Source organism: Garra rufa, chromosome 9, assembly GCF_049309525.1.
Source record: "Garra rufa chromosome 9, GarRuf1.0, whole genome shotgun sequence".
In the NCBI taxonomy this organism is placed as follows: domain Eukaryota; kingdom Metazoa; phylum Chordata; class Actinopteri; order Cypriniformes; family Cyprinidae; genus Garra; species Garra rufa.
The window spans coordinates 15,721,931-15,747,193 of NC_133369.1; the positions used below are offsets into that span (position 1 = coordinate 15,721,931).

The following is a 25,263-nucleotide window of genomic DNA, read 5'->3' on the forward strand; positions in this document are numbered from 1 at the left end:
CCTGTGATTTCAAAGCTGACTTTTTAGCATCATTACTCTATGACCCTTTAGAAATCTTTACAATATTCTGATTTGCAGCTCAAAAACATTTATTATTATGTTAATAACAGCTGAGTACATTTTTTTCAGGTTTCTTTGATGACTAGAAAGTTCAAAAGAACAGCATTTATCTGAAATAGAAATATTTTGTAACATTATAAATGTCTTTATCACTTTATAACAGTTAAAAGCATACTTGCTAAATACAAGTATTAATTTTTATAATTTATAAGGGGGAAAAATTATACTGACTCCAAGCTTTTGAATGATATAGTCGGTATGTAATGTTAAAATAATGTTATTTTAAAAGCTTTTTATTTTTGATCAATGCTGATCTTTCTATTAATCAAAGAATCCAGAAAAATGTACACAACTGTTTTAAATATTAAAAAAATAATAATATATGTTTCTTGAACAGCAAATCAGCATTTTAGAATGATTTCAAGGATCATGTGATACTGAAGACTGGAGTAATGATGCTGAAAATTTAGCTTTGATCGCAGGAATAAATTACATTTTAAAATCTATTCAAATAGAAAACAGTTATTTTAAATAGTAAATATTTTTCATAATTTTAACGTTTTTGCTGTACTTTGAATCAAATAAATGCAGGCTTGGTGAGCAGAAAAAAAACATTCAAAATCTTATTGGAAAAATAATGTTAAATAGTAGTATTAGTAAAATACATTTTCAAAATGGTATAGGCCTATTTATTATTACACTTTTACTACTGTAATACATTTTTTATTATACAAGCAATAATTGTAGGTATTTTAGTGAAAACTATGGTTAACTCTGGCTTATATAAAAAAAAGGCGAACTAAGTAGGGCCGTAGTTAGAAATTTAATAAATTACATTTATAACTTTTAATTTCTACATTTTTAAATAACCGAACATTATTGTGAGGCACTGAAATCTTTTCACCTCACTACTAGCTTCAACCGTGGCCGAGAGGCTCATTTTCATGTATTTGTATCGTGCTGTGATTACCTGTGGCTCAGGTAAATCCGTTCAGGATCGTGGGGTGGCGCCGTTATGTGCAAGTATCTGCGATTCCTTCCGCAACAGAAAGAAGGAAAAACTCTCCAGTACCTGCCTACACTTGCCGATGCATGGACAACACCCGCAAAAACAATTATTTAATCGTTTCATAAGTGTGTCCGACACATGAAACGCTATATCCAGAGTAGTTTACGCTTTTGGACAGTGTTAAGAAATTGTATTGTTATAGGTGGAATATCAAATGGACGGCTAGTTAATTCCTGGAGTTTCACCTGAAACTTGCAAGATTTCCTCGAAGAGTCCACACGGGACTGAAAGTTATCAAGGGTGTGATACAGGAAGTACTTATAGTTCATCATGGTAAGTGCTCTTAAAACCTGAAATAACCTTTTAAAATAACATTTTAAGCTGAGGTAAAAAATGAAGAGCTGCAGCTGGCTCGAAATCCGGTTCACAACGTTATTGTCGTTCGATAGGTATGTAGTGCTAGGCTACTACAACACAGAAGTTGAATTTGAACTGTTGACTAAACTAATTAATGAATCGGAATAATTATTATAATTGTAGATTTTACTTCATTATTTACTTGTCTAGCGAAGTAAATCTAATCATTCATGTGGCCTGAAGAAATAGTCCAGGAATAACTTCTGAAATGCATTATATAGATATTTAGGTGGACATTTTTTGGCCTGTCAAACACTTGATCAAACTTGAAATTCCCACAATTCATAAGAGGAGAAGGGAAATAAGTCTTTTTTTTTAGTTCTGGGAAGTTTTTCTCAGAATTATAGTTAATGACTTAAGCAAGGATGATATACACTACCAGTCAAAAGTTTTTGAACAGTAATGTTATTTAAAGAAGTCTCTTCTGCTCCCCAAGCATGCATTTATTTGATCCAAAGTACAGCAAAAACAGTAAAATTATATAATATTTTACGATTTAAAACAACTGATTTATATTTTAATATACATATTTAAATGTAATTTATTCCTGTGATTTCAAAGCTGAATTTTTAGCGTCATTATTCCAGTCACATGATTCCCCAGAAATCTTTAATATTCTGATTAGCTGCTTAAAATGTATTATTATATTATTATGTTGAAAACAGCTGAGTGATTTTTTTTTCAGTTTCTTTGATGAATAAAAAGTTTTAAGAACAGCATTTATCTGAAATAAAAATCTTTTGTAACACAACATAACGTCTTTATCATCACTTTTGATCCATTTAAAGCATCCTTGCTAAATATAAGTATTTTTTTCTATCATTTCTTTCCCAGAAAAATTATACTGACTTTAAGCTTTTGAATGGTATAATGTATCATTCTTACAAAAGCTTTATATTTCAGATAAATGCTGATCTTTGGATCTTTCTGTTCTTCAAAGAATCCTTAAAAAAACTCTTTAACTTTTTAAATACTGATAATTATAATAATACAAATATTTCTCGAACAGCTAATCAACATATTAGAATAATTTATGAAGGATCGTGTGATATTGAAGACTAGAATAATGATGCTAGTAATTCAGCTTTGATCACAGGAATAAATTACATTTTTAAATAAATTCAAATAGAATAGAGTTATTTTATATAGTAAAAATATTTCAAATTTGTACTGTTTTTGCTCTACTTTGAATTAAAGAAATGCTGGCTTAGTGAACAGAAGAGACTTTTAAAACATTAAAAATATTACTGTTCAAAAACTTTTGACTGGTAGTGTATGCTTGCTTATATTTATCAGAGATTTAATTGGCCATACTTAGTTCTTAATTACCTGACTAAGCATTTGTCTTTATGGCTTGAGGGTAAGAAATATGCCTCGCGGTTCTTTGTTCCGTTGTATACCTGCACTGTATATGTCATATGACGTAATGATATGCTTGTGAAGCTGTACATTAAGTTATAGGAGTAGTTTTAAAGTGTCAGAGATTCGTAAGTCTTCGTAAGTGCTCATAACAAAAAGTATTTTACATATGTCATTTCCTCCTCTGTGCATAGTTGCTGGCTCTTAGTTAATCAGTATTGTCTCACACTTATTAACCCTTTAATTAACTTGTTAACTTATTAATTCCACTGAACACCATCTCTCTTGTCTAAAGCAGTGCCGGCAAATGTATAAAGTAGAAAAATACAGTTGAATAATCTTTATTTAAGCCAAAAGCGTGTCAGGATTTCATCACAGGTGACCAGAGATGTGTTTAAATGAATAAGCTTCTCTCTCACACAGGGGAGCAAAGAGAAATATCACTGGCAGACCCAAAATGTGAAGGTCAGTGGTGTGGACGACATGGTCCTCCTCTCCAAGATCAGTGAAGATGCCATCACAGACAACCTGAAGAAAAGATACATGGATGACTTCATTTTTGTATCCTTATGTCTGTAATTATCTAGTCTGACATAGTTAAAAATGTACAGTACAGTTAAAAAAAATTGAGGTCAGTAAGATTTTTTTTTTTAAAGAAATTGTTTTTACTCAGCAAATATGCATTACAGTGATCAAAAGAGGCAGCAAAGACGTTTATAATGTGAGGAATATTTTGTTTCCGCAAAAATATTAAGCAGCACTGTTTTTAACTTCTATAATACTTGGAAGTGTTTCTTAATCAAAAATTCATTTCATCATAGTAGAATGATTTTTGAAGGATCGTGTGATAATGAAGTATTAAATCTAGTATTACAGGCTTTCTAAATGTCATTAACAAGAGCAAAAAAAAAAAACGCTCAGAGCTCAACTCACATCTCTTTTTGACAACCTACCAACATTTGTTTTTGCCATAACCACATCTTTTCAGACATACATTGGTGCTGTACTGATATCAGTGAACCCTTTTAAACAGCTGCCGTATTTTACAGACCGTGAGATTGAACTGTATCAGGGAGCTGTAAGTAAAATACACATTTTTTATTAGTGTCCGTGCCCTAAATACATGGATATCAAATGGAATGGAGTTCAGATGAATAATCATTCCCACAGGATAAGTCATTTAGTCATGGCCAGACGGAGCAGAGCAATGCCATTGCATGTCCGGTCTTGCCATTGTGCTTCCGAAGACTGTCTAAGGATCTGTATTTGTTAAAATCTTCCCCTGGATGGCCAAATCATAGAAAGTGCATGTGCAAATCTGGATGCCTTACTGGTTACGGAATAATGCCTCTACCTTAATTTCATGCAAATGTGATTTTTAATTTTCCAGGACAGTTGTGTTAGACCTCACAATGGGTGTCTATCTTTCGCAGGCACAGTATGAGAATCCCCCACACATCTATGCTCTGGCCGACAATATGTACCGCAACATGATGATTGACTCAGAGAACCAGTGTGTCATTATCAGGTCAGGGATCAAGGATCTGGCGCCCACACCCTGAGGCACCTTTAAAGTATTTGTATGGCATCAAAGGTGTGCATTATGTGTGATCTGAATGTGTCTGTAATGCAGCGGAGAGAGCGGAGCAGGAAAGACAGTGGCAGCCAAGTACATTATGAGCTACATCTCCAAAGTCTCAGGAGGTGGATCTAAAGTTCAGGTGAGGTTAAGGTTTTTTTTAAATTGGGGTTTATTAATTAATTGTAGACATGAGGTCAAAAGTTTACATACACCTTGGAGAATATTCAGAATGTTAATTCTTTTTTTGCAACTACTACAGAAGGTTCAAACACTCATTGATGCTCCAGATGGAAAAATGATGCATGAAGCTGGGGGTGAAAACTTTTGAACAGAATGAAGATGTACATTTTCTTACTTTGCCTTAATATCTTATTTTTTTTCTTTTATTATTGATGTTTAGAAGCTACAGAAGATACTTACATGTTTCCCAGAAGTCAAAATAAGTTCAATTTACCCTGATCTTCAAATTCCTTCTGGAGTATCAGTGAGCATTTGAACCTTCTGTAATAGTTGCATATGAGTCCCTCAGTTGTCCTCAGTGTGAAAAGATGGATCTCAAAATCATACAGTCAGTTTTGGAAAGGGTTCAATACACAAAAGTGCTGAAAAAACAAAGAAATTGTGGGACCTGATGGATTTTTCTAATGAACAGCAGGTAGTTTAACTGTTCAAGACAAACAAGGGACTCATGAACAACTTTCACAAAACAAACAAAAAAAACTGTATTAAAAATAAAAAAAGTTAATTTATGAACAGGGTATTTTTTTTTTTAAATTCAACTATTATTTTCTCTTGTGGACTATATGTAAACATCTTTAATATGAAATATCTTATTCAGGTCAGTGCTGACTAAATAATATGCTATTTGTATGATCTCTCTTATTTTGGTGATGTAATTAACATTTTGCAGTTTCTGCAAGCTGTATGTAAACTTTTGACCTCAACTCTATTAATAATTCAATTTATTTTATATGAACTAATCTTGAATATTACATTAAATACAGTACTTAATAAATGAAAATGTAAAATAAAGTAAAAACAATTAAAATAAAACACAAAAAATGCAATATTTTCTTTGTTGACTTGCATGTTATGTGACCATTAACCAACAGAAAAAATGTAAACATTGAAATATGTTGCTAAATTATTCTTGAGGTTGCCTCAAGTAAATATTTTAGGTCAAACAGGTTAGGTTTGACCAAACAAATCTGTTTGAGTGTCCCTTTATTAGCTGTGCATTTGCTTAACGAGAGCCAGATTCAACTCAACCCAAAATTCATTTGAACTCATGGGTGTGGTTGTTTCTTTTGTTAATATTGTCCATATTCTGTGCTCTTTGTGTGTGAAATGTAGCACCTTTGAAATCACCTAGACAGTTATCTGAGATCAAAAACAATGATCTCTTTGTTCCTCTGTGACACTGAACAGTTCATCACCAGTCGGTATCAGTAACTATAAAAATGTAATGATTTAAACTGTTTTTATGAGTTTAAACGTGTGTGTTTAGTTTACATATCTTACATGGCATACTTGAATTGTCTGTGATGTCATGATGTTTCCTCTTTTCTGTTTTAGCACGTTAAAGACATCATTCTCCAGTCTAACCCCCTCCTGGAGGCTTTTGGAAATGCAAAAACTGTCCGCAACAACAACTCCAGTCGCTTTGTAAGTCTTGCTGCAATTATTTGTCTGTATTTATATATATAATTTATAATTATTTTATGTCTGATCATTTTATCCCATTATTTAGAGTCGGAAATGCTGGCTGAAATGTAAATTTTGGAGAATTCTTTGTGTTATTTAAAAAATAATAATTAATAAATGTTTATTTTAAATACACATTTTAATAAAACACACTGCCGTTTAAAGGTTTGGGTTCAGTAAGATTTTTCTGCTCATCAAGGCTGTGTTTATTTGATTAAAAATACAGAAAAAAAACTGTAAAGTGAAATATTATTGCAATTTAAAATAGTGATTTTCTATTTTAATATAATATAAAATAAAATTTATTCCAGTGATGCAAAGCTGAATTGCCAGCATCATTACTCCAGTCTTCGGTGTCAAATGATCCTTCAGAAATTATTCTAATATGCTGATTTATTATCAACGTTGGAAACAGTTGTGCTGCTTAATATTTGTTTTGGAACTTGTGATGCTTTTTTCAGGATTCTTTTGATGAATTTTTTTTTAAAAAGACCAGCATTTATTTAGAATAAAAATATTTTTTAACAATATACACTACCATTCCAAGTTCAGGGTCAGTAAAATTTTTCTTTATAAGAAATTAATACTTTCATTCAGCAAGGATGTGTTAAATTGATGAAAAGTGATAGTAAAGACTTCTATTGTTAGAAAAGATTTAGAATAAATGCTGTTCTTTTTATTTATCAAAGAATCCTGAAATATGTATCACAGATTCCAAAAAAATATTAAGCACCACAACTGTTTTCAACATTGATAATAAATTAGCATATTTATATATTGACATTTCAATAAATCAGAATAATTTCTGAAGGATTGTGTGACACTGAAGACTAGAGTAATGGCTGATGAAAATTCACAGAAATAAATCATATTTTCAAGTATATTAAAATAGAAAACTATTTTTTTTTTCTATATTTTTAATAAAATAAATGGAACTTTGATAAGCATAACAGACTTCTTAAAAAACATTACAAATCTTACTGATCCCAAACTTTTGATCGGCAGTGTACACACATAATATTTTTTTATGAAATAAACATCTGATATCTTGTAACTGTTAAAATAATATTGACATTTCAATTAAATCATATTTTTAATATATTTAGAGGAACATGCAAGTCTCTCCTTTTTCTCTCTAGAATCAGTGTACTATCCAGTTCTAAGAATGTCATTTGGAGCATGCTGGTTCTCAACATGTTATAGCTTGTTGGCTGCGGGATTTGATTGTGGGAGTGCAGTTTGTAGGCTATGAAGTTGTAGTTCACCAGGCTTTACTGTTTCTTTTCTTTTCTGCAGTGGTATGCCAACACATGCATATGCGAAAATGTCAGCGCACAAGCTTTGAGTTCATTGCATAATGTTTATTTTATACCTCAGGGAAAATACTTCGAAATTCAGTTCAGCCGAGGAGGAGAACCTGATGGTGGAAAGATCTCCAACTTCCTACTGGAAAAATCCAGAGTGGTGTCTCAGAACCATGGCGAAAGGAATTTCCATATATATTACCAGGTGAACTCATCTAGAAAAAGGCCATTTCAGGGTGTGATGTGTAATACAAGCTGGCAAATTGTGTGTCATGTTCCGGCAGTGTAATTTAATCCAGTTAAGGCCAATTGTGGAATGTATTGTGTCGTTTTAGTAGATGATTGAAATAGGATAAAAGTTGTTGTTAACACCACTGTTTCTGTATCAGCTCTTGAAAGGAGCCACCAAGGAGCAGAGAGAGAATTTAGGCGTGACAACCCCTGATTACTACTTCTATTTAAACCAGTCCGACACCTACACTGTGGATGATGTTAATGACAAGAAGGAGTTTGAAGACACTATGGTGGGTGTGAAGCATTGAACCCCCTAATAGAGAAAGCCATTCGATATAAACACTCTCATAATGAACAAATATTGTATTTTAGGCTGCTATGTCAGTGGTCGGCCTGTCTTTGGAAGCACAGGACACTGTGCTGCAGATTGTGGCTGGAATCCTCCATCTTGGCAACATCGCTTTCAGAGAGGAGGGCAACTATGCTGTGGTGGAGAGCGAAGACTGTGAGTTTATGCTTACGTTTTATTGATCTAGCAGGTCTGGGTATCTGATTCCATGTGAGGCGTAGAACAAAACAAGCAATCCTTAAGGAACGTGTAATCTTTCTCACTCTGCTGCAGTCCTGGCATTCCCGTCTTACCTGTTGGGAATCAATCAGGATGGTCTAAAAAGCAAACTGACCAGTCGGATCATGGACAGCAAGTGGGGTGGCAAAACGGAGACTATTTCTGTCACCTTGAACACAGAGCAGGCCTCCTTCACTAGAGACGCCCTGTCCAAAGCCCTGTATTCTAGACTCTTTGACTACTTGGTTGATGTGAGTCTATTGAATTTTGTAATTGTTTAAAAAAAAATGTTGTTGTTCTAATGGTATACTGTAGCGATCAAACGTTTTGGGTCAGTATGTTTTATTATCCTAGGAAACATTAAAACTGACAGTAAAGGCATTTCTAATATTACAAAAGACTTCGATTTCAAATAAATCTAAAGAATTCTGACAAAAAAGTATCACGATTTCCACTAAAAATATTAAGCACACATCTTTTTTCAACATTGATAATGGTAAGAGATGTTAATTGGGCATTAATGATCATTTTTTTCCATTAGCATCATTTTAATATGCTAATTTGTGACCAGTTATGATGATTTTTTTTTTACATCACAGGAATAAATTACATTTTAAAATATTAAAATAGAACTAACTGTGATAATTTTACAATATTTACTATAAATAAATGCAGCCTTGGTGAATATAAAAGTCTTCTTTCAAAAAAATCATAAAATCTTACTCACCCCAAACTTTTGAACGTTAGTACATTTGAAGTCAAAAGTTTACATACACCTTGCAGAATCTGCAAAGATATTAATTATTTTACCAAAATAAGAGGGATTATACAAATTGCATGGCTTTTTTATTTAGTACTGACCTGAATAAGATATTTCATATAAAAGACAGATACATATAGTCCACAAGAGAAAATAATAGTTGAATTTATAAAAATGACCCTGTTCAAAAGTTTACATACACTTGATTTATAATACTGTGTTGTTACCTGAATGATCCACAGCTGTATTTAGTGATAGTTGTTCATGAGTCCCTTGTTTGTCCTTCAGCTCCCACAAATTCTATTTTTTTACTCAGCATTTTTGTGTATTTGAACCCTTTCCAATAATGATTGTATGATTATAAGATCCATCTTCTCACACCAAGGACAACTGAGGGACTCATATGCAGCTATTATAGTAGGTTTCCAACACTCCAGAAGGAAAACAATGCATTAAGAGCCAGGGGGTAAAAACTTTTTGAATTTGAAGATCAGGGTAAATTTCACTTATTCAGTTACTTAACATGTAAGTATCTTGTATAGCTACCGAAGGACAGTAATAAATGGAAAAAAAAAGATATTTAGGCAACATAAGAAAAATGTACACATCTTCATTCTGTTCAAAAGTTTTCACCCAGCAGCTCTAAATGCATTGTTTTTTTTTTTTTTTTTTTCTGGAGCATCAGTGAGCGTTTGAGCCTTCAGTAATAGTTGCATATGAGTCCCTCAGTTGTCTTCAGTGTGAAAAATAGATTTCAAAACACAGAATTTGTTGGACCTGAAGGATTTTTCTGAATAACAGCAAGCAGTTTAACTGTTTAGGACAAACTTATGAACAACTATCACTAAACAAAAACACAGCTGTGGATCATTCAGTTAAAAACACAGTATTAAGAATCAAGCGTATGTAAACTTTTGAATGGGTAATTTTTATAAATTCAACTATTATTTCCTCTTGTGGACTATATGTAAATATCTTTCATGTGAAATAATCTTATTCAGGTCATATAATAAATTAAAAAATAACATGCATTTTGTATGATCCCTCTTATTTTGGTCAAATAATTAACATTTTGCAGATTCTCCAAGGTGTGTGTAAACTTTTGACTTTAACTGTATATATCTCAAAAAAACAAAAGAAAAGTCATTTAAATTAGTTTGTGCTTGTATATGAAGGCTATAAACAAGGCAATGCAGAAAGACCATGAGGAGTTTAACATTGGCGTTCTGGACATCTATGGCTTTGAAATCTTTCAGGTGAGTTCATTTATGTTTTCTAAATGCTTCTTTTCTTTTTACTCGTCATATTCATTTTATAAGCCTTTAACTCCATGTCTTTACATCTCTAGAAAAATGGATTCGAGCAGTTCTGCATTAACTTTGTGAATGAAAAACTGCAGCAGATTTTTATTGAGCTCACACTAAAAGCAGAGCAGGTGAGAATAGTGATTTTTAATAAACGTACACACACATACGTCTCAAGGGAAGTGTTTGCTGATTTTTTTATGCATGTCGATTGCAGGAAGAGTATGTACAGGAGGGAATCAAATGGACCCCCATTGAGTACTTTAACAACAAAGTTGTTTGTGATTTAATTGAGTCCAAATTGGTGAGTTTACACTTTGCAGTTAATCTGCATCAAAACGACTGCAATATACATAACAACACCCGTTCAACTAATGGCATCTAATGGGTATTTTAATAACCCAGAATCCTCCTGGCATCATGAGCATCCTGGATGATGTGTGCGCCACCATGCATGCAAAAGGAGAGGGTGCGGACCAGACTCTGCTACAGAAACTACAGTCGCAAATTGGCACACATGAGCACTTCAACAGCTGGAACAAAGGTTTCATAGTGCACCACTATGCAGGCAAGGTAAGATACACTTTTCAGATGTTCAGATGGAGTTATATATACAGTTGAGGTTTTGTCAGAATCTGCAAAATGTAATGTATTTTACCAAAATAAAAGGGATCATACAAATATTTAGTACTGACCTTTACATATAGTCCACAAGAGAAAATAATAGTTGTGTATTTAAAAAAAAATGACCTCGTTCAAAAGTTTACATACACTTAATTCTTAATACTGTGTTGTTACCTGAATGATCCACAGTTGTGTTTTTTTTTTTTGGTTTAGTGATAAACCATTCTTCAGAAAATTCCTTCAGGCCCCACAAATTCTTTGGTTTTTCAGCATTCTTGTGTATTTGAACCCTTTCTAACAATGACTGTATGGTTTTGAGATCTGTCTTTTCATACTGAGGACAACTGAGGGACTCATGCAACTATTACAGAAGGTTCAAACGCTCACTGATGCTTTAGAAGGAAACACGATGCATTAAGAGCTTTTTTTTTTTACTTTTTGAATTTGAAGGTCAGGGTAAATTTCACATATTTTGTCTTTTGGGAAACATGTAAGTATCTTCTGTAGCTTTTGAAGGTCAGTACTAAATGAAAAAATATAATATTTAGGCAAAATAAGAAAACTACATATTTTCATTCTGAAAATGAAAATGAGCCCCCCCGGCTCTTGTCATGTTTGCTTCTGAAGCATCAGTGAGTGTTTGAACCTTCTGCAATAGCTACAATAGTTCCTCAGTTGTACTCAGTGTGAAAAGATGGATCTCAAAATCATACAGTCATTGTTGGAAAGGGTTCAAATACACAATGTATATATAGGCATATGTCTACTTAGAAAAAATCTTTAGCACAATAATAAATGGTGAACACTAAGACTGTATAAAATGTGCCTTTCTGATGGTTAGCAGTAATGTGGATGCCACACTGCCCCCTATTGTGAATGAAATGTGTGTCTCATACTTTAGTACTTTAGTCTTTTTTTACTACTGAAGATTTACTAATATTTTTACTTTTAGTCACCTGATAATTTCCATTAAAAAGCACTAACTTTTCAAATGCCCCCACCTCTTTCATAAATATGTACATTGTTGGTTTTATGGAATGGTTTTAAATGAAGCTAAAATTATCAGAACTATTATTAATAAGAAAAAGACAATCAAATCTGCTAAAATACCTAATAAAAACACGAGGGGTGTATTAATTCTTGATCAAGGATATACTGGGCCTCCACGTTGGTAACATGAGTATTATACTCTAATGAATAATCTGAATTGAAATGCCTTCCCTGCTGAAAAAACCAGCATATGCTGGTTAGGTATGTTTTGGTGCTGGGATGCTGGTTTTAGCTGGTATATGCTGGTTCTTTGCTGGTTTATGCTGGTCCCTTGCTGGTTTTTGCTGGTTTATGCTGGTCATGTTGCTGGTTAATGCTGGTCCTTTGCTGGTTTATGCTGGTCCTAGACCAGCAACATGACCAGCATAAACCAGCAAAGGACCAGCATTAACCAGCTAAGGACCAGCATAAACCAGCAAGGGACCAGCATAAACCAGCATATACCAGCTAAAACCAGCATCCCAGCACCAAAACATACCTAACCAGCATATGCTGGTTTTTTCAGCAGGGTTGAGTGTTTAAGTGTGCTTCCAGCAGGTAAAGTCACTCTGATATTGATTAGCTTCTTGCTGAGAGTAATAAGAGCTCTTATTTCCAGGTGTCTTATGATGTGAGTGGCTTCTGTGAGAGAAACAGGGATGTGCTGTTCAATGACATCATTGAGCTAATGCAGAGCAGTGAGTTGTAAGTGGCTATTTTTACTGCTATTTTATCCCATGTCAGCTGTATCATAGCTCAAGCTTTTTAAAAGCCCTAAATGCACTCATGCACCGATGCACAGCATCTGCAGTTCAGCTGTAATTCCTTAATGAAATAATAAATCACATAAATAAATCATAAAATCAATACGTTGTAGCATTTTTATAGAGGATGGCAAGTAGTTTTTTTCTTATGAAGGATATTCTGTGTATTATTTCACTAGAGCTCTATGGTTATGTACTGGTAAAGAATAAACCATAGTTAGGCTTCAGAGATGTTTAAAATGATTGATCTCTTTTTTTCTTTTTTCTGTCATCTCCACAGCGCCTTCATCAAAGATTTGTTCCCCGAAAACCTTGAGGCTGAGAAAAGGGGCCGTCCCACCACTGCAGGTTCAAAGATTAAGGTAAAGTAACTGATTTACAAAACATAGAAATGCACGCCTAACTAGAAATATTCTAACAAGGAAAGCGCCGAAATGGAAGATTTGGTCGCAAAAAGAAACGCAACGTCGGTCATATGGAAGTATTTTGGATATAAAAAGGATGCTGCTGACCAAAAACAGGTGCTTTGTCGGGAGTGCCTGGCAGTTGTTGCCACAACTAGCGGAAACACTACGAATTTAAGGGACCGTTCACATGTCGCGCCTAAAAACGCGTGGAAAACGCTAGGCGCGCCGCTTTCTCCTTTTTTCCAAAGCGCTCTGTAACTTGAGCTCCAGTGGCGTCTGCCGTTGCTAAGCAACCATGACCCACGCTCTCCTAAAGACGTGTAAGTTTCAGCAAAGATAAATAAACAAAGATAAATGGATTTCCAAAACTAAAAATTGCTTGCAGTAGCTCTGCTGCTAAAAAATGTTATTCCTGTAACAGCTATGATCAGCTGTTCCTCCATCTAAGCTAAGCTTTTAATGTTTTTCGTGAAAGGAAGAAGCTGATTTCCCTTTCATCAGGGTAAAAGCAACATTCATTATTAATTTCATATTAGAGCCTTGATTTGCCTTAATTGACAGTGAATAAGGTGAGGCAAACTGTTTATGAAACTACCCAAAATAAGCTTTAAAAAGTATTTTATTTCAGGGTTTTGATTATACTGTACTTTTACATTTTTTTATTCTTTGAAAATGCTTACAAAATTACCCCAATTATTCTTGAATTATTTGATTTTTAAGCAGTTCAAAACAACCTGATGAACATAAATGAATTTGTACACATCGCAATATATATCGCAAGAATAAAATATATCGCAATGTAATTTTTTCCCAATATCGTGCAGCCCTATTTCAGTTCTCAACAAAGTTACTGGCCAGCTTGCATTTAGTGCCTGGCGAATGTGTTGGACGCTTTTGTATGATACACGAATGTGATGTTACGCTCTTAGATTTGTTATGCTGTTGTTCATTTTCTGTCTTTCTTTTGTACCTTCCCACCATACAGAAACAGGCAAATAATTTAGTCCAGACGTTAATGAAATGCACCCCTCACTATATTCGATGCATCAAGCCCAACGAGACCAAAAAGCCTCGCGATTGGGAGGAAAGCCGCGTCAAACATCAAGTAGAATATCTGGGACTGCGAGAGAACATCCGTGTTCGCAGAGCAGGCTACGCCTTCCGACGTGCCTTCAAGAAATTCCTACATAGGTACAATCGCCATTTACCAATGCCTTTCAAGATGTGGAAATTTTGATACATTGCAAATTGCTTAAAAAATGTAACAAAATATAACTAACTATTCAATTCTATTTGCTCAGGTATGCCATCTTGACCAAAGAAACATGGCCTCAGTGGTGTGGAGATGAGAAACAGGGTGTCCTGCACCTTTTAAAGTCTGTCAACATGGACTCAGACCAGTACCAGCTGGGCAAGACCAAAATCTTCATCAAGGCCCCGGAATCTGTATGTACTTTTTTTGTAACTTTAAAGAAGTGATGTAAACAGATACCATTACAGTTGTGATTTATAGAGATAGTTCATACAAAAATTAACATTCTGTCATTAATTCAGGGGTGATAGCGTTCCGGCACCACGCCGGATTTCCGGCATACTGTGGCTGCGGAAAAAAAAAAAAATCAGGTTCGCGGATATTGCTCTGTCATTTCTCTAAATCTGAGATGCGCAGGTCAGAGAGCAGCTTTAACGCTCAACGACTCAAACAAGTCACATTCTAGCCGATGAGCCAATCAGAAGTAGGGAAGGGGCGGGCCTTGTGTCTTTGTCAAATAGATTGATACTGGTTAAGGCAATGCTCCATGCGCGAAGGTGTTTTTAGCTCCCATACTGTACTAATGTGTGTCTCATACTGGCAACTCAAACCGTAAGTCATGGCTATGTTTATGAAGCCAGGGGAAGACATTAAGGATTTCGATAAAGGCATATTTACAGGGCTCGCAAAATCGCTAGCCCGACGTCCCGGAGCTATTGGGTTTTCCAGTCGGGCTACCAACATTATTTGACCGGCTGCCCGACGGGCTATCCTGAAGTAGAGGGCTCATGGGGTCCTTAAAACTCCTCAATTTAGTTGTATCAAATTTAAGGCCATAAAAAGTGGTAAATATTTTAAATAGTAAAAGAAGAGGATTAATTATTTTAAGAGGTCTTACAGTTGGGGACGGAAAGACGAGAATCGCGATAGAGCTGGATTAAACTTTAAGAGGCAATGATTTCATTGAATAAATATGCTCACTGCACGTTTCAAAGTCAAAACGCGGCACTGTTGTCTTTATATGAATGTATCTGAAGGGAACCGACTGTCCTCAGAAACGTGTCGTTGGCATTTTCATTTCATGACTGATAAAACAGCGTTAATGCTGCTTTTGCTTTCAGCCATTCTTAGGGAAACCGTAATATTTCTGCGCTCCTAAAGCGCCCCCTCGTGACATAGAATTAATTTGCACGTCCAAATTTGTAGCTGTTTTTGGTCAGATTATTGCAAATCTCGACCAATGTTTTTTATGCAAACACAGTTTTTTTTTTCAGAGTTGTAAATGTGAAATAAGTTAATGTGCTTTCTAAAAATCTAAACAATTAGGACATTGTTTTAAATAAATGCTTGTTTGTACTTGATTTATTCATTTTAATGGGATAAATGCTGAAATGCCAATCTATAAGCTTTTTTTGTGAAAAACCTTTATCTGACTGAACTGAACCAACAAGTTATGTGTTAAAAGTGCGTCGCATACATAGTACCTCCACCCCACTCACCTCGGGGGCAAGGGAAAAAAAAGTTCAGGCTCAGGAATTTTTTCCACTATCAGGCCTGTTAATTACTCACCCCCTAATGTTGCTCCAAACCCATAGGACCTTCATTTATCTTTGGGACACAAATTTAGATATTTTTGATGAAATCCAAGAGCTTTCTGACCCTGCATAGGCTGCAACGCAGCTACCACATTCAAGGCCCAGAAAGGTAGTAAGGACATTGTTAAAATAGTCAATGTGACATCAGTGGTTCAACCATAATTTTATGAAGCTACAAGAATATTTTTTGTGCAAAGAAAACAAGAATGACACTTTCATTCATCAATTTGTTCTCTTTTGCTCAGTCGACACAGTCACAAGAGTACGACATATGCATGTAGTGCTGCTGACGCAGGAACTCAGATGCACTGTGCCTTGTTTTCAATCAGAGGAATCCACATGCATGACACAGAAAAAAAGAAATTGTTGAATAAAGTTATTATTTTTGGTTTTCAGAAAATTAAGGTAAACCACAGATGACACATGGATTATTTATTAATGTCCTTATTATCTTTCTGGGTTTTGAACATGGAAGTTGCATTGCTGTCTATACAGGGTCAGAAAGCTCTTGATTTCATTAAAAATCTTAATTTGTGTTCTGAAGATGAACAAAGGTCTTAAGGGTTTGGAACGACATGAGGGTGAGTAATTAATGACAGAATTTTCATTTTTGTGTGAACTATCCCTTTAATGTAATGTTTTCTCAAATATTAAAAATAATAACCTAATTCATTAACTTAACATTTGGGACTGTTATCTTCCTTTTTTGTTGTTGTAACTCATTTTCTCAGAGGTGGGACAGTTTAATCATGGACAAATTGAAGTACTTTGCAGTTTGGCTACTTAAATGCAATCCTTTGCCGATGTGCAAAAGATTAAAAGTAATTCAAGTACATTATCCCAGATGAGGAATAAGGGTCTTATCTAGTGAAATGATCTGTCATTTTCTTTAAAAAAATGACAAATTTATATATATTTTAACTACAAATCTACAAAGCTCAACCTCATGCATGGTGAGTCACATTGAGTCAAGTGAACATGCAAAGAAAAGGCCCTTTACAAAAAAAGGTAAAACAACAATGAAGGACATTTTGAAGTTGGGGGAGAAAATAAGATGGAGTTTTTTGCTCTACCCTACCTTTTTGAACCAAAGCACACAGACTAACCAGAAGAACTAACCACACGTGACTTTTCCAACGTGATGCATAATGCGTGAAATTGCTTATGCACATGACAGAGCTAGTGCAAGATGAGCATTTTGTTAAAAAGTATATAATTTTTATTTATTTATTTATTTATTTTAGAAAATGACAGATCGTTTAGCAAGATAAGACTCTTCCTTATTCCTCTGCTGGGATTGTGTAGAGCTCTTTGAAGCTACATTGAAACTGCAATTTGGACATTCAACCTGTTGGCTCCCACTGAAGACAATCCCAGAATGTTTTCCTCAAAAACTCTAAATAACCTTATATAATTTGCATACTAGATGATTGAGTATGTAGTGCATAGTGTGTAGTGCATAATTTGTTACACACTTTACATGTTCAGGCTATTGCCTTGTAAATTTGGACACACTTCCCAAAGTTGCTTTGGTCATTTTGTGTTTGCATTTTGTTGATATTATGAATATTCTGAACAGTGATGACTATGAAAAATAAGTATGATTATGTCAATCTTTAGTTGTTCCTGCTGGAGGAGATGAGGGAAAGAAAATACAATGGATATGCTCGGGTAATCCAGCAAGCCTGGCGCAAACACATTGCTGTGCGCAAATACGTCCGTATGCGAGAGGAAGGTAAGAGTTCATTGACATTCCTCTCTTTGATGCATGCAAACAAAATATATTAGACATATTTTGGTTTATGCTGCAAATAAACAGCTAGGTTTGTGTAAAACTATGTCTGGACCGCATTGCTCTTCTTTTCCTTCTATATCAATCAATAAAAAAGCCTCAAATCTAATATTTATGGCCTTGGGAATACAATTAAATGTATTTAATTTTCAATCACATTGATTCTGTAATGCTTTCAGCCTCTGACCTCCTTCTAAACAAGAAGGAGAGACGAAAGAACAGCCTGAACCGCAATTTCATGGGAGATTACATTGGCATGGACAACCATCCAGAGATTCGGCAGTTCGTGGGTCGTAGGGAGAGGGTTGATTTCGCTGACGTGGTGGTCAAATATGACCGCAGATTTAAGGTATTTTTAAGGACTTGACATTTCATTTAACATTTTGAAACTTATAGCTCACTTCCTGAGTAACAGTTCAGTTCGTCTGACATATTTCATGTGACCACATACTCACATGCTGTTTTAACACCCACAGACTGTCAAGCGTGACCTCATTCTCACCCCTAAGTTACTTTATTTAATTGGACGTGAGAAGGTGAAACAGGGTCCTGAGAAAGGCCAGATTCGAGAGGTCTTGAAGAGAAAGATCGAGGTGGAAAAGATCCAGTCCGTCTCTCTTAGGTACTCTTATCATCTAATATGCATGATAACCTTTAGGCCTTGAATGTTCTCCCTGCATTAAAGCTTCAAAATGATTAATAAATCATACATTTAAATTAGAATTAAAATCATTGTCTTTGCTCACCCTTAAGTTGTTCCAAACCTGTATCAATTTCTTTCTTCTGCTGAACACAAAAGATATTTTGTAGAATGTTTCTGATCACCACTGACTTCCATAGTATTTTTTTAGGGGTCGACCGAAATGTGTTTTTCAGAGCCGATACAATTATTACAAGTCAAGAAGACCGATAACCGATATTTTGAACAGATATATATGTCTGGTGTAAAAATTTTAATTAATGTCAAAATTAATAACAAGGGCTCTGACAAACTTTTTAAAAATGCTTTTAAATTATTTTATCGGCAAATTGGTTTTGAAAACGTCAGATACGGATAACCATAAAAATGCTTAAAATCGGCGCCGATAAACGGTCGACCCCTAAAAGATTAGATAGATGCTGATACTGGTTATTACAGATCAAGTGGATGATAACCGAATATATTTTGAACCAATATATATGTCTAGTAGCCTGACAAGCCAGACCCACATAAATGTAGGGTCTGGGCACTCTCCATAGACAGAGCTCAACCAGAGGGGTGGGATAAACGGTTGTCTTTCAAACTCCCTCTCCACGCAATAGGATAGCGCTACAACCAATCAGAGCAACGAAGAAGGTGACGTACTACGCAGTCAGAGTGATGGAAAAGCGAGTTCCTTGCATGTGTGTTGTGGAAAAGCTTAACTTCAAGTCTTTCAGAGTGGCGGCCAAAGTCGATTCGAAAGAAAGTTGTTCGCTAGCGGCAGCCATCGCTCTATCTCTCACGCGTAATTCACAGAACCAGAGAATGTCTGACGCCTGTTTCACACATACTCTGTCTACAGTGCGTCTGCAGTCCGTGTGCGTTATGTATGCGGTGCAAAAGCAGCACGGACTCGTTTTGCTTTCACACAGCGTCCGTAACTGATCCGCGGCTCTTTACCACAAACACAACATTTATCCGTTATTTTGATTTAAAATCCAAACATGCTTTTTCAGCATTGTGATCCTCTTTAATCACAGTACACTAATACAATAATACTAGACATTTTCACGTTTAAACTCAATAAATATAAACAACGTATTATTCATCCATTCATCCTCAATATCGCTCTATTTCTCATGCATAATTCACAGAACCAGAGAATGTCTGACGGAACTTATGGTCGCACGTCAGTCGTCGTCATGTTAAACCCGCCCACCGACTTGTGATTGGCCTGGTCGATTTTGGATTTTTAGAAATCTCAAGTGAACGGAGAGTAACTAGACTGCCCCTGGAAGCAAATGTAATTTGCTGCCGCTAGGGGCGCGTCTAGATTCTAGGCTATATGTCTAGTGTAAAAATTTAAATTAATGTCAAAATTAAGAATAACAAGGGCTCTGACAAAAACATTCTTTAAATGCTTTTAAATTATTTTATCGGCAAATTAGTTTTGAAAATCACTGAACCTGATTACCATAAAAATGCTTAATATCGGCGCTGATAATCGGTCGACCCCTAATAGATAGATAGTAGGTGTGGACCAATATGTGTTTTTCAGGGCTGATGCCAATACCGGTTATTACAGATCAAGTGGACGATAACCGATATTTTGTCTGGTGTAAAAATAAAAATTTATGTCAAAATTAAGAAAAACAAGGGCTCTGACAAAAACTTTCTTTAAATGTTATTTTATTGGCAAATTTGTTTTGAAAATAACCGATATGATAACCATAAAAATGCTTAATATCGGCGCCGATAATCAGTCGACACCTTATTTTTTTTTCCATACTGTCAAAGTTGCTAAGGACCAGCAACTGCTTACTCATATTCATTGAAATATCTTTTTTATGTTCAACAGAAGAAAGAAACTCACGGGTTTCGAACAATTTGTGGGCAACTTCTTACTTATGAATGATGGGCAGATCAGTTATGGTATATCTCTTTTTCCTCAGCACACTACAGGATGACCTCTTCATAGTGCACGAGGAGCAATATGACAGTGTGCTGCAGTCTGTCTTCAAAACTGAGTTCCTCAGTCTTCTCTTCAAGCGTTATGAGGAAAAAACACGGAAAAAGCTCCCGCTTAAATTTAACAATCTGTGAGCAATGTTTCCTTAACTAAGAAATTCACCGTGTGCTGTATTATTTAGAAAAAGTATGATATGTTGGACTTTAACATTAAACATTTTTCTCTATCAGACTTGAATTTAAGGTGAAGAAAGGAGGATGGGGTCCATTTTCATCTGCTGGCTCTCGACAGATCCAGTTTCAGATGGGTCAGGGAGAAGAAGCAGTTCTGAAACCCAGCAGCAAAGTCCTGACTGTTAGTGTTGGACCCGGTCTGCCTAAAAACGCAAGTGAGTCTGTTGAAATTTTGAGTTTTAGTCAAATATTTTAAATAAGAATACTGTTATAGATTTGTCTATCTGTTTACAGTCATATTTGCTAAACTTTTTGTAATGACTTTATGGGGTATTTAATCACTATTTATTGATCTTGATACAATTTTGAGATGATGAAGACATATTTTTCCTGTTTGAATGTTTGGGGCTGGTAAGATTTTTTTTTATGTGCCTCTTATGTTTACCAAGGCTACATTTATTTGATCATAAACATTTTTAACATTTATTTGTCTTTCCATTGACGCCATTATATTGTTTATTCAGTCTGATTTGCAAACGTGGAACGCCCACAAATTATTTTACCAAAATAAGAGGGATCATACAAAATGCATGTTATTTTTTATTTAGTACTGACCTGAATAAGATATTTAACATAAAATACATTTACATATAATCCACAAGAGAAAATAATAGTTTTTGTGATAGTTGTTCATGAGTCCCTCGTTTGTCCTGAACAGTTAAATTGCCACTGTTCTTCAGAAAAATCCTTCAGGTCCTACTAATTCGTTGGTTTTTCAGCATTTTTATGTATTTGAACCCTTTCCAACAATGACTGTATGATTCTGAGATCCATCTTTTCACACTGAGGACAACATTTGCAACTATTACAGAAGGTTCAAATGCTCACTGATACTCCAGAAGGAAACATGATGCATTATGAGCCGGGGGGTGAAAACTTTTTTTAATTTGAAGATCAGGGTAAATTTAACTTATTTTGACTTTTGGGAAACATGTAAGTATGTCCTGTAGCTTCCAAAGGGCAGTAGTAAAAAAAAAAAATGATATTTAGGTGAAATAAGAAAAATATACACATCTTCATTCTGTTCAAAAGTTTTCACCCCCCGGCTCATAATGCATTGTGTTTTTTATAAATTAAACTGCTATTTTCTCTTGTGGACTATATGTAAACGTCTTTTATGTGAAAAACATCTTATTCAGGTCAGTACTAAATAAAAAAATAACATGCATTTTGTGTGGTCCCTCATATTTTGGTAAAATAATTAACATTTTACAGATTCAGCAAGGTGTATTCAAACTTTTGACTTCAGTTGTATATATATATAATCTTAATAAGTCATTATTATCATTTCTGTAGGACCCACTCGCCGTGACAACCGAAAAAGCAGGTACATGGGGAACCAAAATCGTAATGTAGGCCGGTATTCACGTGGTAAGACCAAAATTGTACATATTTCACAAAAGTTGCCACTGAACTGTTTTAGAAATAGTTTTAAAATGTTCTTATGGTCTGTGATTTTCAGAAGCTCCAAAGTCTGATAGTCGAGGAAGAGGAACCCAAGGGCAGCATGGCGTTAGAAACTCTCTGCTCCGTCAGCAGTCCACTATGGATCAGCCCACCCTTCCCAGACACCTGGGATCTCGCCGCAGTCAACACGAGAGCCAGGTCTATGCTGATATGGGCTTTATGAAAGTTCCTGATCAGGGTGTGGCAGGGTGAGATGATAGAATTGTATGATAGAAGGAAACCCACATACAAGCAATTCTAAGAATTATATCCGCCAAGCCATGCTGACTGAAGACTTTACAATCTTAAAACCTGTTTGACTAGAACTTGATCACAGATCAGTATGTTATTATCATTATTTCAGTCTGTTAAAGGAAATATTCCCTGTGTTTTCTTTTAGTATGCATCGCAGACAATCAAAAGAGTACAAGCCTCTTCCAGGTTCAGGGGGACCAAAACCTAAACCCAAACCTAGACCCCGCATCCCACAGTGCAAAGCACTCTATGCTTACGATGCTCAGGACACAGATGAGCTCAGCTTTCAAGCAGATGATATCATAGAAATCATATGTGAAGGTAATCTATTTTTATGACATTAAAAGTCAACTTTATACAGATTATATTGGGTTAGCGAATGCTGCACTAACCCATGGTTTGCTGGGTGTGCAGATCCCTCAGGTTGGTGGCAAGGCCGTCTTCGAGGAAAAGAAGGCATGTTCCCTGGCAACTACGTTGAGAAGATCTAAACTGGCATGCTATTGGACAAAGTGTGATTCATGGCAGAAATTCAATCAAGAAGAACAAAGCATCAGCATTATGTCAAAGCCACTTAGTGCCGAATCACATCCCCAAATGCACTGATGTTTACTATGCAAGGTGCAAAAGATACCACCCTGTTAATATTCAGTAGGATCCTACATTATGTTACATAATTCAGATGAAATTTGATGATTTTTTTAAATGGAAAGTAATGTTAGACGTAAATGTAGAAGAAAACTTTTAAAATGTGTTTTTGGCGAACAGAATGGATACGTCAATGTTTTAATGTGCTGTATTTTACTAAAGTTGTATTTTAAAAATCCAATTTCTACTTTTTTACTGATATTGTACAATTGTATAAAATCAGAAAAGCTGTTTTCAGATATTCAGAGAAAAAAATAAAATGTAACCATTTTTTGGTTGATTGTTGTTGTTGTTTTTTCATTATAAATATTAAAAATAATGTTTTAAATGCCTGGTAACTCATTTGACAAGCACACATTTAGTTTTCTTTATAGCCCACCTAAACCAAATTTTGCACAGGTATGAAATATACTATAGAATGATTTAATAAACCACTTTACATAATATGAGCATAAACATAGTGGAAAATCTATGTAAATATTAATTGTCTTTCATTTGCATATGAATGTGTTCTTTGGGAAACGTCATGAAAAACGAAGTATAAAAAAGTAATAATTTAGCTAAATTTTCATAAATAATTTCTTTCCCTACTCACTTAATGTCTAAAATGCGTGATGAGTATGAAATATGTCCTGGTGTCTGCTACAGTGGACATGTATCAAATTGATGCATGTTTCACAACAGAAAGTCTAGGTTTTCCTGAGATATTCATTTACGACAAGCAATTTGAAAATGAGTCTGATTGATCATCAATCATTTTTACCATCTGACTCTGTACAAGATATCCAGACTTAAAAGGAACCCTGGGTATTAGGACTTGTATGGCTTAATATAACATAAATGATGTATCTTACTGAAATATGCAGTAGAAAACCCATTAAGGATTAAGTTACTTAAAAAAATCCACACCATTTTATGCATATTTTGGACTATGGGGGGCGCCATTATTTAGATGACATCAAATGGTTGCACTCAGTGAGATATTGGTGCTACCTGTTGCTGATACGATGACCACAGCTACTGAAAAAGCTCACAGGTGGCGATAGATATAAGCATAGGCTTAAACCAAATCCCATACCATAAAATTTTCCACACAAGGAGTCTAAACACCCCTGGATATCGAGTAAAATACATGCTGAGAAACTCCCTCAATGGCTGCGGCGTCATAACAAGCATCAGCATGTTTATATCCTGCCAGGATGGCATCTAGTGTTTCTTGTCTCTGCCATTTGTAGCTTTGGTCTACTAAAAGCCTCAAAGGCATTAGGGCTAAAATGGAGAGAACAAAGACGCAGGTCTTTAGGAAGTTTTAGTCGTCCAAAAGCATCTTCCCATTCTTTTCTCCATCTTATCGCTAGGAAAGCAGTGAAGATTTACATCACTTCTCTTGTTGCCCACTTCTCGTTCCAACCAGAAGCCACACAATGTGGCTGCATATCAGCATTTTATTGTGTATTCTGAGTAGTGATGGATCATTCTTGAACATCCTATAGATTCTGTACTGGAATTAGTTCACCTGTTTCGAATCTCCTGGTTTTTCGAGTCGTTCGTTCATCACATGGCAGCCCCATAAGCTTAACCTATGCTGTCTGAGCCAGAAAGAGAATTGATTAGTTCATCTCTCGAGTCTTCGGGTTTGAGTCGTTCGTTCATCAAGTGACAGCCCCATAAGCTAAACCTATGCAGTCTGAGCCGGAAAGAGAATTGATTAGTTCATCTCTGGAGTCTTGGGGATTGAGTAGTTCAGGCTGTCTTTTGACGAACGAACGACTCAAACCCGAAGACTCCAGAGATGAACTAATCAAATCTCTTTCTGGCTCAGACTGCATAGGTTAAGCTTATGGGGCTGTCACATGATGAATGAACTACTCAATCCCCAAGACTCCAGATATGAAATAATCAATTCTCTTTCTGGCTCAGACTGCATTGGTTAAGCTTATATGGGGCTGTCACATGATGAACGAACAACTCGAACCCTGACAGATAGAGGTGAGGTGAGCCAATCATAGACTGAAGACCCAGGCAAACAATGAATTAATCTTTTCTGTTTTTTCTTATAGCTTTATAGTTTTGTCTTGTTTGTAGTGTGATCAACGTTTGTGTAAGCAAGAGATGTGTTTGAGAAGTAACACGTAGCATTTTAATTATATTTTGCTAAAATGAATAAAATTACTCGTAAAAAGATTTGTTCATTTTGCTGAGCGAGACTCAAGGGTTCCGGGTCGGTAAAATGATCCGAACTTCCCATCACTAATTCTTATGTCCT

General features: G+C 35.3%; 1 protein-coding gene across 1 annotated transcript; it reads left to right on the forward strand.

Annotated features, from left to right (window-relative positions):
* Positions 1-1,127: 1,127 nt before the first annotated feature.
* myo1eb (myosin IEb) lies at positions 1,128-23,277 on the forward strand. The gene is made up of 27 exons (XM_073846477.1): positions 1,128-1,402; positions 3,269-3,406; positions 3,834-3,923; positions 4,279-4,373; positions 4,479-4,566; positions 6,003-6,092; positions 7,509-7,640; positions 7,825-7,959; positions 8,042-8,174; positions 8,292-8,488; positions 10,173-10,253; positions 10,346-10,432; positions 10,519-10,605; positions 10,707-10,874; positions 12,574-12,659; positions 12,999-13,080; positions 14,111-14,316; positions 14,427-14,571; positions 17,593-17,707; positions 17,944-18,113; positions 18,241-18,386; positions 20,399-20,545; positions 20,646-20,803; positions 21,945-22,019; positions 22,111-22,303; positions 22,495-22,670; positions 22,764-23,277. Exons 1-27 carry the CDS (start codon positions 1,400-1,402, stop codon positions 22,838-22,840), a joined length of 3,300 nt encoding a protein of 1,099 aa, XP_073702578.1. The 5' UTR covers positions 1,128-1,399; the 3' UTR covers positions 22,841-23,277.
* Positions 23,278-25,263: the final 1,986 nt, after the last annotated feature.